At 36.7% G+C, this 18106-nt stretch overlaps 1 protein-coding gene and 2 long non-coding RNA genes across 3 annotated transcripts; 1 reads left to right on the forward strand and 2 right to left on the reverse strand.

Annotated features, from left to right (window-relative positions):
* The first annotated feature begins 565 nt into the window (after nucleotides 1-565).
* LOC106175958 (uncharacterized) lies at nucleotides 566-4237 on the forward strand. Its single transcript, XM_087017109.1, has 2 exons — nucleotides 566-3083; nucleotides 3448-4237. Exons 1-2 carry the CDS (start codon nucleotides 2491-2493, stop codon nucleotides 4235-4237), a joined length of 1383 nt encoding a protein of 460 aa, XP_086873235.1. The 5' UTR covers nucleotides 566-2490.
* A 6222-nt stretch (nucleotides 4238-10459) lies between these two features.
* LOC147760646 (uncharacterized) lies at nucleotides 10460-11606 on the reverse strand. The gene is made up of 3 exons (XR_015335393.1): nucleotides 11460-11606; nucleotides 11154-11191; nucleotides 10460-10892 (listed from the first exon to the last, which is right to left on the reverse strand). It is a non-coding gene; the product is annotated as an uncharacterized LOC147760646 (long non-coding RNA).
* Nucleotides 11607-16120: 4514 nt separating this feature from the next.
* LOC147760647 (uncharacterized) lies at nucleotides 16121-17889 on the reverse strand. The gene is made up of 2 exons (XR_015335577.1): nucleotides 17622-17889; nucleotides 16121-16990 (listed from the first exon to the last, which is right to left on the reverse strand). It is a non-coding gene; the product is annotated as an uncharacterized LOC147760647 (long non-coding RNA).
* Between the last annotated feature and the right edge of the window lie 217 nt (nucleotides 17890-18106).

An 18106-nucleotide genomic window follows, 5' to 3' on the forward strand; every position in this document is an offset into this window, starting at 1 on the left:
AAAACATGAACAAGAACAAGTCTTTTAAGTTAAAACAAGAACCTATTTAAATGAGCTCTGCTCAACAGTTTTGGGGAGAAAGACGAAGCCCCGGACAGGGAAACTTTATGACTAGAATTCAGTTTATTTCATGGGTTACAGAGAACAAGGACAAGTGCATGGGGTATATATTACATAATGTACGGTAATTATGGCAATTAAGGGGAGGTCTCTGTTGTTCTTTCCCTATTTAAGTTCCTTGCGCGCGGCCTAACATTAAAAGAATTCAAATAGACCAAACGCGTGCTTCTTTTACACCCCATTTCCAAAGATTTTTAGATCGATCTATCCCTGTGGGGAGTCTGACTAGATTACTGTCAGATTGGCCGGCTTAAGCGTCTGTCCCGCCTACTAAAAGCTGTAAGGGGGTAATTAACTATGGTGCCCGCTCGGCTGCAATTTAGCGTGAGCCCCCAGGGAGTTAGGTCGATCCAAATCTTAATCTTTAGATCGATCTAAATCTCTGGGAAAGCACCCTTAGACCAAGTAGCTTTCTGATAGAACAAGTGTTCATTAATTCTTTTGTTCGTTTTCCAGTACATGTGATTTGTATTAAGTGGGGTTACGTATGATAAGATTGTTTACGATATTAATATTTGTTCTAAAACACTGTAGCTTTCTTTGTTACTATTATTATTATTTGTTCATCCTTTCTTCGGTTACTACATACGCTATGCGATAATTCTACTAATAAACTGTAACGGAAATCCCAAAAACAATTTTTTGTAACTTTTTCTTATTAAATTGTAAGTCGTTGGGTTTACTGCCAAGTTATTTTTCCCTTTCTTAATTTATTCATTTTCTATAATACTATACGCATGAATTTATAACAGTTCTTTATGACATAAAAATAGGCCGGGTGAATTGTTGACCATGCGCAAACAAATGGTATTTTGTTCAATTGCTGCAAATTAAATGAGATATCAACTGACACAGATTAACCTACAGCTAACTCGTGATTCTAAAAATTAGTGAACAAAAGGACAGTTCGCCACAGGAGAGAGGTTGTTTACACAAGTACTCCAGAGGGGCGTACCAACCCAGTCGACAGGGGTATTTGGCCAGACACCATATTCCGCTTACAATCGTTAATCTACCCTGTATAATTATTACAGTCGTCTATTGTATTTTTAATACTAAATTTAGTGTGTGATCTTCAACTGATACACGGAATAAATAAACACATAATATTGACAGATACGGTAGGACAACCGCCCAGTAATAAAACTTTCTATATGTGTCTATCACAACACAGTGTCAAACCAGATATAGATTACCGAGGAAACGAAAGTCACTTTAAAAGCTTATTTTCGGGATCAGCGTCTGGTCTTTATGACTTAAAAGTATTCCTACATCATAATATGCACTGCCTGATTAACTTACACAATACACGAGATACTATACACCGGCCATACGTAAACTGTCATATGCTATAACTGATTCCAATACCCATTATGATGTCCTGTCATTTTTCTTGCATTTTTCACCTGTCAAAGCTGATCAAGTACATAAAATTACGTTATTCGACTATCTACCATGCAATGCGACTTTGAGATTTTCCAAATGTAGACAGGTGTAACAGTAAATCAAGTTTAACAGGAACCGAGGTTAGTAGGAATAGTAGTCCTAATGGGACTTTGGTACTTGGCTCGTTATTATAATGGGTAGGACAAAAACCTATAAAAGTATTAATAATATTTTTCAAACCACCCTTTCGACCAACGGTATCTAATGAAATAATTATATTGTACACACTTTATGAAAACATTCGCTTTACGTCGATCAATATTATGATTTGCCGCAAGTAATGTTTTTAAACCATTGCAATCTCCAACTCTACAAATAGGGTCTATCAATATTGTGATTTGGATGTTGGTCTAAGTCGATGTCACCTTAATGGGGTATACAAAATTAAGTCAAAGTCAATAACGGCGCATTATAAAATGCACTAAGTTCCATACCCTGAACCATAATTGCCTCGAGTAATGTCTTTTAACCGTTGTAATTTCAGCTCAACTAAGGTTTATCAATATTTTGATTTGGATGTTAGGGTAGTGATATTGAATTAGTCATTCACCTATATGGGGAATACAAAACTCATTCAAAGTCAAAAACGGCACATTATAAATGCATTATATTCGATAACCTGATCCGCAATTGCAGCAAATATTTATTTATTTTTTTTACATTGTAATTTTCTACTCACCAAAACCCTTCTCCTTAACCAACAATAAAAGACGATGGCATTTTAGATGGTGGCAGGCTATTGGATATCTGAAAATCAGTTTTTACTACGGTGTAAGCACGAAAGCACATTGGGACCGTGACAATGTGTTTTTCCTGCTCTATGGGCACCAGGTGTGTGTCGCAATACAAACGGCGTATTGAAGTTAAACTCACGGGGTGAGAGACATGGCTGGTAAATAGGGACTTTAAAACAAATGATCAGAGATGGGTCTTGGGCATTCTTCAGGATTTACTGTAGAAATCGAAAATCAGACGCCACACGAATTGCATTTACGCGACTCTGATGCAATAGACCAAACAACAGGTGTGCTAACTAAAGTTGCTGCTTCTGTACAGCCAAGCACTATAGCCCAACAAGCGATAGAAGGTCATGGTTATGAACATGCAAGCCGCGGGGCACATGTGGAAAATATTCAATATGCCGTTCAGCCGTACCAAAGCAAAACATCGGATAACATATCGATACAGATCGAGAGTCAAAGCACTGCTATGCAAAGTGTTTCACATGATGATCATACCGATTGGGTTTTTCGCCTAGAATTATGTGCCGCCTTTTACAAAAAAGATGCATTCTATGTCATGGAAATAATTAGCCCTGCCGGTGAAATGTGTGCAAGAGAAGTGTTTAGAAAGGACAATGCTTTGAAACACCGTCGTAAAAAAGACAAAAATTGTACCGTGGATCCAAAACCAGCCAGCGGTGACTGTCCCTTCGCAGTAGAGATGATAGTTAATCGGAATCCTCGTAGAAATTCTGGTTGGTGGAACGTACGTTTCATTGTAAGAGAACGCACGATGTAAGTAAGTACGTATACTCCTGGTTATTTGGATAAGATATTTCATTCCTGAACTATACTGTATAATGTGTACTTATGTTGCAAATTAGTTTTGTGCTACTAGAAATTCGGACCGTTTGTTTTTGCTCACGATCCACTTGTAACTCAGCTTGTTTCTCTCTTTAACATCAGTCTGACGTGCAGGGAATACGGAATTTCTTAAGATATATAAGACAAACGTAAAAAAATACCAGCTCTTTCATCAAAGCATTACTTGCGTAGTTAAAAAGTACTACTAATTTATATTTAAGAAACCCTATATGTAAAAAGTTATTTTTGCAAAGTTTGATAAATGCATCAGGCAAAATTCTGCTTATTATATTAGGTGTATTGTAAAGTCAGCTTGCTTCGTAGAAAGACTACAATTTGCGTTCAGTGTATGGAGAGCGTGCAGGACAGCTACAGTACGTGAACTAAAGGACATCGCCAACGATTTGCACCTTCATCATCAAAACATTAGTATCGCCAGAATCATGGGTCATTCCACTTCAATATTTGCCGCAGTACTTGGCGCTGCAGGGACTGCCGCTTCTATTTTAACAGCGGGCAAGCTTACGGTTTTACTAGCAGTCAGTGCTGCACTCGGAGCGAGTGGCAAGATAACAGTAAGTGGCAGCACCATCGCACACTCTGTTCTCTCAGCATCAGCACAAGCGGAGGCTAATGAGGTCTTACAAAAAGACCACAATGCATTACGTGACATATTGGTACTGCTTGAGACTTTGAAACACATAAGCAGAAAGGATGTAATGGAAATCAAACAACATTTTGAGGTACGAAACACTGCAAACATCCCCGAAAAATGTATCATATTATCTACCATGCACCATACTGGTAAAATTGGCTTCATTGTGGGTTCTAAAATTTTGTATAAACCAATCATGTCAGCACGGAAACTGGTCGAGGAACTAAATGCAATGGACACAGGACCCCGGTTGGCCACACCAGGAAACGAAAACTTGCCGCAGCTTTTATTAGAGGCGATGGGTATCCAGGTCCCAAGATACGTTTTAGATTCTGCCAGTGGAATTGTTCCACTGTTTCTGCCAGTGGAACAATTCCACTGGTGTTTTTGCCTCATGATATCTGGGGCCTTGTTGAAGCAGCTGCCATAGTGGCTAGTGACAGGGGGACTGAGATAACAGAGTTATTGCAAAGCACCGCAGAAGCTCTAGAGAAGGAAATACCAAGCCAACAAGATTTTGATATCCTAGTTAACAAGTTTATAAGCAATATTTAAAACAATGTACATCTTCTTCCAACTTGGCTCAGTTGTCGCGTGCTCACAGAGCTGCGATGTTTTGACCGATATACTTTTATCTGGTTAAATGGATTTGTGTTATTTCTTTTTAATAATATGGGGAGTGCTGTAGAAAAAGATGGTAACAGGTAGAGGTAGATTGTGGTTCTAGAGCATGGCGTTTAACATTTTAATATTCATATTTGGAATAAGACAATAGATCAGTCAATGGGAAAAACAGTTACCACTGCGTCTCTTGCATCTAACATTTTTCCATTTATATACCGTATTTTATACCGTAAAAATTCCTTTTTGAAACATTTTTCATGACTGACAATTGAATAAATCTACATGTATGTGCGCATTTGAATACCGAGTATAGTTTAAGCCAGAGCAGAACTTCATCAGCTGTGTCTGTTTAAAGGAAAACAGTGCAGTTCTTTTTTTTTCTGATCACGTTTGAAAAATCCCCGATGAAAATGACAACATAAAGAGGTTTTTTGCACTAGATCATGTTTAAGAATTTTCCTCTTCTTTGTCATGTTATAGAATCGTAAAATATCCAGAAAATAGGAAAACCTAATTATGAACTATACTGTAGCTATGTATGTGTTGCTCATGACTCACCATAATGAATCAAGTAAACGTTTAATAAAAATGTTATATATGTTTTAAAATTACTACTGGTCTTGTTCTTCATCGTTTTATTCTCATATTCGATCTGCATTTACTCTAGTCTCTAGTTGATACAGCATCAACCATTATTGTTTACTCATGTCGTTAGCAATCTCTTTGCATCAGCAATAAAGAAAAACTGGCATGGGGCAATTAAGAAGGAGCAGAGCGTGTTCTTTGGACCGACTAATTTGGCTGAGAGCTAAGGATTACTTGCCGATTCCCATACCCTGTTATCATCAGTGACAACTGTATTAGTGGCTGGGGTGACCAGGGGCGGATCTAGGATTATTTGAAGGGGGTGCCCGCTGATGCGAAGCAGACCCTACCCACCCCCTTTGGCGTGGGGTCCGGAGCCTGCTGAAGGGTATTGGTATTTTAGAGGGAAAACGGCACACTTGGTACGGTTTACAACTATGAATCAGCTTATCAAATGTATAGTTTCAAGAGGGGATCTCATTGGGGTTTTTTTTTTCAAAAATCGAAAGGGGGTGGGGGCCAGGAACCCCCTGAGCCCCCTAAATCTATCTGTCACTGGCGACCTCTTCACTTTGTGTTACAGTCTAACTTATCACTGAAATGGGCAAATAACAAATATATTCACATAACATATAGTATCAAGTATTTTGTCAGCTTATCGTGGAGTAATGGATTAAGATTCAGTTTGACAGGGGATGCGCTTGTTCTTGGAAATGTCCATTATGACAAAATTACCCAAAATTACCAACAAAATATAGTAAAAAATAAAAGCAATTTATTAAAATACTTCACAAAGTGTCAAAGTTGCCAATTGAAAGCTAATTTACTTACCCTTAGATGCTAAATACATACATGTACATAGCTAGGAGCATTAACAGCCACTCCATATTCTATTACTGCCTATGTCCGGGAGCATCATATGAATACCAGAACGGGTGAGCTAAATTTTAAAATTACCCCATTCTTTCAGTTAGGACAACATTTCGTTAATTTCCTATCAAATCTCGGTGTTGAATAGTTGGATTTATGCGGTGCAAGCTGGTCTTTGCAGTGTTGCTATCACGTTGAAATATTTTTTTAATTTTCACTTCCAACACAAACTTTTTGAAAGCGTATCTGTAAGAGTTTCATCCCGACACTTCGTACTTATAAGTTACTCTGTTCACTGATATCAAGATACTGTGTGTAGTGACCAGTCTAGTGAGGACTGTCCAATATTACACTCTCCCAGATTTGAGACATTGTGCCTCCCTTCCCTCGTCATTGTCCAGTGGGCTCAAATCTACATAGGGGGTCAAGGTCCAAGATATCTACTCTATTTCAACTGACTGAATGTTCGGGTATCGCAATGTAGATGAGCTGCAAGACGTCAGGGGAGTCGGCACGAGTCAGTTTCCCGTGTTCCAGCGGTAGGCATTGGTCCCATTTCTTCATTTAAAAAAAATTGTTCTACTCAAAAAAATATTTATTTCGTGTGGTTATTACTCAGGACGATTTGACGGAATGCATATCTTGCCCCCGCCCCCCACCTTCTGGTATATATTCCTCCCTAAAGCAAGCACATCTATTACCATTGAAAGACAATTTAGTTCGTACACGTAAGTAGAAGTGATATTTTGTAAAATGACGTCGACCCATTGATACATATGTTACAATAATTTGTCTTTGAATTCGACACATCTTAGCGACATGATGTAATACAGTGTATACAGCATATCCTCTCCCCAATATACAATATTATTATTTTGGACTTCTGAAATACACTATAGACCTACTATAGGTTTACATTTTTGAAATGTCAATGTTTGACATCTAAACCGACCGATAACATAATTTGGATGATTTGATAAGCAGGGGCGGATCCAGGATTATTTGAAGGGGGGGGGGGGTCCGCGGATTCGAAGCCGCTCCCCCCCCCCCTTGGCGTGGGGTTCGGGGCCCCCTTAAGGGCCCCAAACATAATTGGTATTTTAGAGGGCGAACCGTGCTATTCAGTACGGTTTAGAACTATGATTCAGCTAGTCAAAATTATAATTTCAAGCGGGGACCACTGGTGTGATTTTTTTCTTCAAACATCGAAGGGTAGGTCAGGACCCCCTGAGCCCCCCCCCCCCTCTTAAATCCGCCACTGATAAGGTTGAATGAACTTCGGCACTGTCAGTTTATACATGTACATGTACAGAGGGTCTCTGATGAACTCAACGGTATAATAGCTGATGAAAGATGGCATGCAGAATGTCATGTTTCATTTGTGTGATTATGTTGCCTTGTGTTCTTCAGAACGGTAGGTCTATGCATAATTACCCGTACGTGCATTATGCATTATTACGTCTGTACATGTACATAAAAGGCTCTTTAGTTTATAATATTGGTTGTACATCTGAATGTTGATTTTGTTAACATGTGTCATGCTCGCTTTTTTAATAATAAGATATTTTGGCTTGATTTTCATATATTCACTGTGATAATTTTGTCTCAGCTCTTTGTCGGAAGGCAGTTTTAGAATCCTCCACGGTCACTTTCACAGAGACTACCGAGGTTGTTAGTGCAACAATATCCGGAGACACGACCGGTGACGAATTATCCACTGAGGCTTCCAGTGTGACAGCAGGCAATTTTACCTCAGACCTTTCGGCACCACTGGAACCCACGGTATCTGAAAATATTATTGACAAGTCCACAGTTCTAAAAACTACGTTCCCAGCTTTTGAATCTATCCTTGATCCTGTCAGAGGAGAAATAAGTGAGTCTCAAAATATCACAGTACCAACCACTGAATTGCAAAATCATTGGGAACGATCATTTGTTAACCCGAGTATCGTAGCATTAACGGTCTCACCTAGTATTAGAGCCTTTGTTGGAGAACCGGTTTATCTATGGAGCAACTTAAGTAGTTTTGCAAACCTGTCCGATGGGTTTGAAATCCAATGGAATAAGAATGGTCAGGTATGGTGTATAATCACAGAAATAAATACAGAGACCATTGTCGGTGATTGCATCAGAAGAAATGTACGCACTGAAAACATGGGTGATAATAACTTCAAACTGATCATTCCGGAATCTTACTTAAATGACAGTGGCAATTACACCTGTGTCTTTAATATACTTGCAAATGCAAAGGATCCTGCACCGAGTGATACCGTAGTATGGATAGAACCAGGCAAGTAATTCTACCCTCAAAATGTTGTGTATGACCTGTGATGTTTCTTTTCATAGTAAACATGCATATACATTTACAATGTCAACAAATTTTTCTACCGTAGGTAATCATAATTTAGAAATCGAACTGTCCGTAAGAACTTTATTCCACTATAATGAGTTAAAAAAATAAAGGGTTGCTTAGGTGTATTTGGGATTTTACTTACTCATATTCCAATTTTAGTACAAACTACACCAAAAGCGTTGGCCACGATAGTAACTGACCCTGCTACAGGTATTTACGTTTATATTTTTATTTTATTCTTAACGCTTACAGTATTTACAAATATAAAATGTTAAAAATTGAATGCTTAGTATGGTAATGAAAATATTTTACTCATTCCAATATTTGGTGTGATTTTAAGATTCATCCGATACGACTGCGCTCGTATTACTCATGAATATACTTGCTACCATTTGGTTTGAGGAACTTTGAAATACTCAGTACAGTTTTTAGAATAAAATCCGCAACAGTGGTACTGTGCATGAGAAGAAATACACATATAGAAGGGTTTGTAACAGATTCTCCGTCAAGGTTGTGAATAATGTCAGATCGGCATTGACTCTACGCAATTACATAGGCTAGACTGCATGCGTAGAATGGAATTGTTTTTTTAAGTTTTGGTAAGTGCTGAGAAAGATCCATAATATAAGCATGTATGATAGAAAAAAGGATAAAGCTCAGCATGATATTAACGCCAGTTTACAGTGGGGAAAGTAGATATATGGCTTATTTAGTACAAAAAATAATAAGCAGAAAATACCATACTTTTTTCTGTTTATACGTATTGATTATTTAAATAATTTGAAAAACAAAAACAATTATCTCTTTACTACAAATTTCAAATCAGATTTACTAAAATTATAAAGCATATCTTTTTATATTTTAGCTCAACTATATTCTTTAATCATTAAATTATCTCCATAAATCAGGATCTTAATAATAATAAATTTATTTTAAGTCTAAAATCCATTTAAAATGTTCAGTAGACTTTACATAAAATATTATTAATAATACTACATAAAATATCATAAATAAAATCTAGGTACAACAACCATTATTCCATACAATTTAATGCAATTAATACAAGATTTATAAAACCAATTAAGAGTTAATCAAAATATTTCCTAAAAAGGTATGTTTTGAGTTCTTTTTTAAAATGTTTGGTAGACTGAATTGCTCGGATTTCCAGCGGTAATAGATTCCATTCCTTTGGACCTGCAGCTTTAAAAGATTTATCACTGTAGGTTTTTAATCGCATTTTTACTGGGTAGCAATTGGTCTACAGACCGCAGATTTCGCATTGGACTGACTAATTCATTGATGTAGCTTGGTGCCAATCCATAAAGAGCATCGTGAGTAAAAACTAAAAATTTGAATAAAATTCTGGCTCGTAGAGGTAGCCAGTGTAAACTTTTAAAAACTGGGGAGATGTGTATACTTGTGGATGTCCGAGTTAATAATCTGGCCGAAATATTTTGAATGCGCTGCAGTCTAGCAATTTGTTTCTTTGGACAACCGTATAAAATGTAGTTGCATTAATCTAATCGAGATGTAACTAAACAATTTATAACTGTGGCTGCAGCAGAGTCAGACAACTGATTGCGAATTGCACTTAAGTTCCTAATGTTAAAAACCGCTGACCTGCATACACTGGCAATATGTGTGTTCATACAAAGTGATCCATCTAAAAATACACCAAGATTTTTTGCATGAGGTGTTGGCTTAATAATGCTTGATCCAATTTAGTGCTATATATGATACATGCAAATGAAGCTATACTCCATATAGGGTATGCAGTGTCAAACACTAACCATGCAAAACTACACTTTATTTAAAACAGTTTCATGGTACGAACATTAATATAATCTCACGTCTTCAGCAAGGGTCGGTGGGTGCATCTCAGTGCGAATTTAACATTACCTTCCAATGTAATATATCCCACGGTTATTCATGAAATGACCCTCTCCTCTAAGTGACCTTAAGATAATCATATGACTTATTTATACTACATACAGTGTAAAACATACGTTATCTGAGCGTTGCTTAGTGAGTTGCCATGGTTTACATACGTAAAGATAAGCGAAGTGTGTTATAAATCAGCCTGATTATATTACTTGAACTTAACTCAGTTCACAGATCAGCGAGGATAAAATGTTGCGTCAGTAGAACTTTTCTATACTAAAAGCATAAATCAAGCCTTTGTACCTACTGTTAAAAATAAGAAAACTAATTTGTTTTTCACTGTCTTGAGCCAAATATGATTAGTCATATAATATTATGTGGACAGGAATATTGGTAGCTCATGCACATTGTTTTATATTTGGTAAGTATATACACTGTCGCTAAATGCACACATTTATACTATCTTGGTTGGATCAATTACTATCATTAATGTACATCATTTTTCGTTAATTAAAAACCCAGCTTATGAATCATCTCCAAAACGCGAGTTATAGGAGTAAATAACTACAAAAGTTAAACGCTCTTTTCATAGCAACTAATTCGGCAGTGTCTAGTGTTTCACTACCTGTGCGTACTCCACCCTATCGTCTCCAGGATTTACGGTTGATGTCCCCGTCTTAGCTGATCCTTTTCCCTTAGAACTGGACGACTTGGGGTTATCATGTAGTGCCAAATCAGCATAGTGGAGGTTTTCTGCATTCTTATCAAGGGGCTGAAAATAGAATAACGTCCTTGAGCGAGTACACGCGTATGCTAAGGATGAGTGTCATTATTATTGATATCAATTTATTAAAGTAGAAACGTTTTTGCTGATCATGGTGCAGATTAACTATTATTTTACATACACTTTTTAGTATACACGTTTAATTTAGACTTCATTTTGCTTTTTTATACTTGTTCTTAAATACATGTGAAATATATGATCATTAAAAGAAGAATTTTAAACTTATGTGTCACTACAACTAAAACTTACATTGCTCTTTCTTTTATTATCCTTTTTTGCATTGACATCTGAAGAATATGTAAACAGATGGTGCTCCAATAAGTAAAAATAAAATGCTGATGATCACTTATGAAAATTTTTTGCTTCGCTGTCAGGGTTTCTTATGACACGTTTGCTTCAATGAGGTTAAAACGTGTATCTTATGTTAGTCAGCGACAATCCACAACATAGATACTTATATTTATACATTTATAGAGACTAACTGGCAGAAAATACCCATCCTGGTTGTTCTGATAAATAAAATGCGCAAAGCCCAGACAAGACTAAACTACTTACCTGTGGTAGAAGTGCCCTTGCCCTTCTTTTTCACACAAACAACTGCGATTATAATTATGATCAGCAACACGCCGCCCCCTGCCCCTATACCAATGATAACTGGTTGAGATAGAGGGGGTTGATCAGGGGTTCCATTCGTCTGTGAACCTTTGAAAATAATTATGGTTCCATCAGTTTAAGAAGCTAAGGAAAAGTGACTATTTATGACAACGTTTATCAAATTGAAAATTGAAACGGGAACTGAACATCATTAATTACACAAAATGTATTTTTTTCTTAACTGAAGCTCAACCTCTAAAGATACTTCGTAAGAAGCTACTTAATCATACTTACGGGCTGTCGTATTTTCAGGCGGTGTCGTCGGTTTTTCTAAAACGTAAAAATTGGATGTTAAATATGTTAAATAGAAGAAATTACATTCTATACATATAATAAGTTCATTTTTTATATTAAAATGGTAAACTGACAGCAACGAAGAATACAATAAAATAATAATAATTCATTCCAAGATCATATCAGTAGCACGTTTTTCATCATATGTTAACACAATGAAGACTCGGAATAAATGTAGGTATTGACTGAGTTTAGATATGTTGGTCTGTAAGTATATCAGCATTGGCGTCGAGATGTGTTCATGAATATCTATTTCAACTATAAACCAAACATCATTGGCAAACAAACCTATGATATATTCCGTGAACCATTAGTGTAGGCGAATTTTGTAGTTGCCAAATTTAGTTACAACAGCGGTTTTTTCAGCTAACTGTTAGTCAGAAATTCAATATAAAAACGCCATGCCAACTACACATTTGGAAAATAACTCGTTAGATAAGTGTTATAACAACTCTGTCATACTTACAATAATCCAACTCGATCTACTCAAAATTTATCAGAGCATCACGGTAAAGTGATTAAAATCACTCTGAATATTAATCTGAATATAAGTGTGAATCGAGCAAGTTGCAACATTAGACAAATGTTTTCGACAGTTGTCCCTCACCTGATACATTTACCAGTGTGGATGTATTTGGACGTATAAGAACACCCGTGCTACTAAGAGTTATTGTACAGCTGTGGTTTCCGCTGTCAGTTAGTATCGCACTTGGAACAGGGAGTTGAAAATCCTGTGTACCAGTTGGGTTGTATACATTGTTTATGAAGATGCTTCTGGTAGCACATTCACCCGATGTGGTGTTTTTTACTGCTCTAGAAATAAAGCACCACTCTTTTTCATCCCTTAACCATCTGATGGTGAATCCAGCGGTCAGGTCTTGGTGACTGGTAAGGTTACACCACAGAGAAAATGGATCTCCACTGTATACGTTTATGGTAGATGAAGTGTTTCCTGTTTGACACTGAGCTGGAATTAAACGATTTGATTTTGCCATGTAGCCAAGTGACATAAACTTTCTGTATAACAGTGACTGCATATATAGGCCAAGTAAAATGGCATGCATATATAAGCCAAATGCGATTACTTACGTCGGTTGATGTCCCTTAAACATACAAAGAGGCGTATATTTTTTAATGTTTTAAACGTTTCTTGAAAATATTCATACTCACCAAGATGACATGAGCAAATTAAAATTCCAATTAGTTTTCCTAGCATCCTTTCTAAGTGGTTAATTGCTTAAAATATTCTGTCAGATCGTTGCTTCACTTATTTTACAATGTCATCCAAAGTCCAACAACTAACACATATCGTTATCAAAGCGGAAGACACGATAACCCAGTTTAGTATCAGGAAGAAGGTATGGGCATTGATTTTTTTTACAAAAATATAATTATTAGATATATTAGAGTCTTGTCCTTTCCAATTTGTGTTTGAAATATTTTACTCCAAATCATACTTGATTGCGATTTATTATTGCAATTACATAACAGTTGACTATAACCCCAAAGTACAGGCAGGGGCTATGATTCCCGAATTGGCAAGACGGCAGACCAGCTTATTAGATGCGTACATTTCCACGGTGATACATCTATTTTTGAAAAGTTGTGTTTTTCATCTTACACTAGCTGGTGAGTATACACTTATTGTAAACTGAGATTTAAATACTTTAGACATTGTCTTGGTTGATGCAGTTAAATTATTCTGTATAGGCAAAAATGAAATATCTATGAATTTTATATAGAACAAAGACAATGTGAACTGGCATGTTGTCTATATTCCTAGTTTTAGTTGCTGGTCAAACAGGCAATGATGGAATCATGAACAGCCCCTGTACGTTAAACATATACAGTGGAGATCCATTTTCTCTGTGGTGTAACCTTACCAGTCACCAAGACCTGGTCGCTGGATTCACCATCAGATGGTTAAGGGATGAAAAAGAGTGGTGCTTTATTTCTAGAGCAGTAAAAAACACCACATCGGGTGAATGTGCTACCAGAAGCATCTCCATAAACATTGTATACAACCCAACTGGTACACAGGATTTTCAACTCCCTGTTCCAAGTGCGATACTAACTGACAGCGGAAATCACAGCTGTACAATAACTCTCACTAGCACGGGTGTTCTTATACGTCCAAATTCATTCACACTGGTAAAAGTCTCAGGTAAGCCACAACTGTGAAACTTATTATGCTCAATCACTCTGACCAAAGTAACTCACAATTTATTTTGCAGTGACAGTTTGCTTATTGGTTTGTTAAATACTTTGTAAATGTGTAAAAGGAAAAAAGATGTGTCAGTAAGATAAACGTGCACCTCATAAATCCCTTAAGTGCAATCTAATTCTTGTGTATATTGATAACAAGTGAAGATTATCCAAAAGGTATCATCTTTAAAACTTTCATTACTAGAATAGGCTAATTCCTTCGTCACTTTATATGAAAATTACTCACACTATCAAGCCAAGCCTGATTTCCAGTGATTTACACATAAATCCAGATGCATCACTTTCTCTCGCCAGAGATTTAGAAAATGTAGAATTGCAGATGTAATGTTTAACTTCATTTTCCCTATTCCGTTTTCATAAATTTTCTACACGTATCTTAATCGTGAATGAGTGATTATCCTATATGTAAATTGGGATCAGAAACCCTGCACGTCGATAATGTTAAATACCCCATATATTGTGAAAGATCATCCTTTCTATCATTTTAACGTTGGGCGCAGAAGATTGTGGCCCAAATGTCAATGTCCCTGCTTCCATAGAGATATACAGCAGAGAGCCATTTTCACTTTGGTGTAACTTTACTATACCAGTCACCAAGACCTGTCCCTGGGGTTTGTAATCAGGTGGTTGAGAGATGGAGGCCCATAGTGTGTTATTGGTAGGACAGTAGAAAACACCACAACGGGTGAATGTGTGAGCAGAAACATCTCCATAAACAATATATATACAACCCAGCTTGTACACAATACTTTAAACTGTCTTTTTAAGGGTGATATTAACTGATAGTAGGAACCATAGCTGTAAGATAATTGTCATTGATACGGGTGTTCTCGTACGTCAAATTGTTACGCCTTCGTGGCCGAGTGCCTTATGAAGGTACAAAGAACAATGTACTTACTGGTATCTCAAAGTCATGGAAAAGCCGAGAGCAGGCTATAAAACTGATTCTAACGAGCATAAGAGCCAAAAGAGCCAGATTTATTTCAATTCCCACCTGATATACATGTTCAGATAGTACACGTTTACCAATCAAAACCAATTATACAATGAAAAGTTTTACCTTTAAATTACCAATCACAGGAGAGATTCAAACTTGCGCACCGGACTATACTTTACTTATAGCGACATCTACCGGTAGCAATATAAAACAATCTCAACTAACACACTACATCGTCACACACTATATTCACAATAAGGTCGCGCGTCAAGGTTATTTTCAGTTGCACCCTGGATTACGCACGCTTGCTCCGCAAGGTGTCGCCTGTGGTGGGGGGGGGGCATCACAGCCCATATGGTTACTGTGGCGAAGGTGACAGGTACTTCCAAACATTTTTTCATAACTGTCATTTTTCCTTATTCTATTCATGAATTTGATATTAACGGCAATTGAAAATGTGGCACCGGCAAAAGTGAATCTAGGTGCGTTGACAGGCCGCACAGGTGTCCCCAATTAACCGCCGCCAGAGAAGAGACCCCAAGCATTAAACAACACAACCGGTAGATATTGGACATTTGGAGAAAGTTAAGCAACTGAGGCTTTATTAGATTTGGACAGAAATCGGGGGTAATGCCCAGTGACATACCAAACCCCTAAGTTCAAGTCTTGGCCCTTGACACCTGTAACGCACCCCTTAGTCAAGAATCTGAACAAATCAATGTTGGGCAGGTACAGGGTATACTCTATTTTCTACAGGTGTTTTGTGATTTTATCAACTTGATTGTCAAGTGCCAGACCTTTTGTTCTTAGATACTAGTAACAAACTTTATCAGATAACAATCTGACACTAACCAAGCTGCACTAACAGCGCTGTAAACCCAGTTATCAATGCTGTCATCTTTACCTGTATCTTTACCGGTATTATGCCAGTGGTACTGTTTGATACATTTGAGTAAGGAAATATGCTTTTATGCTTACATTCATTTGTAATACGTTAGCATCAACCTGTTAATAAAAACTTGGAAACTTTCAATGTTATTACACAATAACAGTATAATGATGGGAGATGTTATGATTAAATGCTTAGAAGAATAATAAAAACAAATTATGTGAAATATAAAATGAATTGATTTTATTTGGGTTATTTATTTATTTATTTCAAACCAATTAATTATCAAACATGAAGCTTATTTTAAGAAACATTCGCAGATATATGAAATATAACCCTGCTGGTACACAGATCTACAGTTCTAAAATGCAAATACCAAGTACCTTTCACACACCACTGATGAGATGTGAATAATCATATGTATAAAGTAGTAAAAATATCACAAAATGTGTGTAAGCAAGATATTTCTACAAGTAACCTCATTAATCAGTCAGGAAACTTCATAATGCACCCAATAAATGTAGAAATTTGAGCCAGAGAAATTCTACATACAGGCATGACAGATTTACCATATATTGCCATCAAACCTTAACTGAATGGGCATAGAAAGAACAAAGTGAGTCTCCCTCCCATTAAAAATGAGAAATAAAAATAAATAAATAAATAACAGATACTGTCATTCTTAATACTGAAAAACAATGGCACCTTGCAGCCTTCACTGCCTCACTATTTGCAGACAATGTTCTAGTCACTGTAACTGTGTACTTTTGATGAGGCATAGATGCAAGAATAACTTCTTTGAAGTATATTGTGAAGGTCTCTTTTGTCATAAATCTGCCATGTATAACCTGAATGAACATATTGCGATTCACACCGCAGCAGCTTGTCTTAGTAAGGACTCAACCAAATTGAAAACTTTTGGCATAGCTTCAGGGACAAGATCACACCATCTATCCTTGCTGTGATGATGGATCTACTAGTACATTATCTATGCCTGTCCTCCTAGTTTCTCTAATACCATTTCCGCTGATCTATATGCTCACATCAATCTCTACAGCTTTACCAACTGCTACACAGTTTTTACATCTGAAATTATAAAGCAAAAATTGTAATAAAGCACTATCAATTTACTTATTAGATATTGATTCGAGGGCAAGAGAAAAATGCAGAAACCTCATATGATAATCAAGATAATTGAAAATCAAATATGCATAATCAAATTAATAGCTTTAATTGTACATACTACTGATGATTTAATCTTTTAAACTTCAGCATAAATTTCTCTTGTTAAAGCATAGACACTTTATTAAAATGTGCTTGAACAAATAATAATAATAATAAACAACCTGCACACAAGATGGAACATGGAGGTCAATTGCCACAAAATAAGTTGATTTGTACTTGGTAGCCTGAGAAATAGTATCAGGTATTAATTTGAGCAGTAAATTGAGTAATAATACCACAGAGTTAACAATGACACAAGCATATGGTGTTGTGTAACAAAATTCATGCATTACTTGCTGTGGCAGTGTCCTCCCCAACCTATCGTGCACCGCAGGTTTTGATTTTCAATGTCATCAAAAATGTTTATTGTTGTTAGTTTGATTTACGTATCTGCTATTCAAATAATATCGTTTGGAAAATAACTAACTCATTTAATTATGCTTTTGCAACATGAAATCATCATTAACTTTGCCGGTTCACGTGTATACAGTACCTTGCTATCAGTGCTGCTCTTTTCTCCCTAACTCGTCACTGGCAGGCTAACCACATCGTTTCATAACAACGCTGGTATGCTCCTTTACTTTTGGTGTTGGCAGTTTCGCCCCGGGGACATCGTTTTTGGTTAAAAACAACGTATCGTTTTCACCCATCTATACATTGCTCCTGTACAAAATGGCCGCTTGCTGCCCCCCCAAGGGAAAAATCGTAGCACGTGGGTAGTTACGCAAGACCTGTGACGTATAACGCGCGCAAGGTTATTGAAATCACATCAGGCTCAGGAATATACATTAATCTCAAGTTGTTACTTGGTCCATTCACACAGTATGATGTTGTGAATAATTATAATTTGAAAAAATTCGGATGATTATCAATATAACAGTTTTAACCCATTATCATGAGAGCTTAGCCTTCAAATGTGTAGTTTGAATGATTTTTTTTTGTGAACTTTCCACTTACAGTAAGCTGACAAACGCTATT

This window comes from Lingula anatina, chromosome 7 (genome assembly GCF_051362555.1).
Source record: "Lingula anatina isolate TDL-2025a chromosome 7, LinAna3.0, whole genome shotgun sequence".
Classification (NCBI taxonomy): domain Eukaryota; kingdom Metazoa; phylum Brachiopoda; class Lingulata; order Lingulida; family Lingulidae; genus Lingula; species Lingula anatina.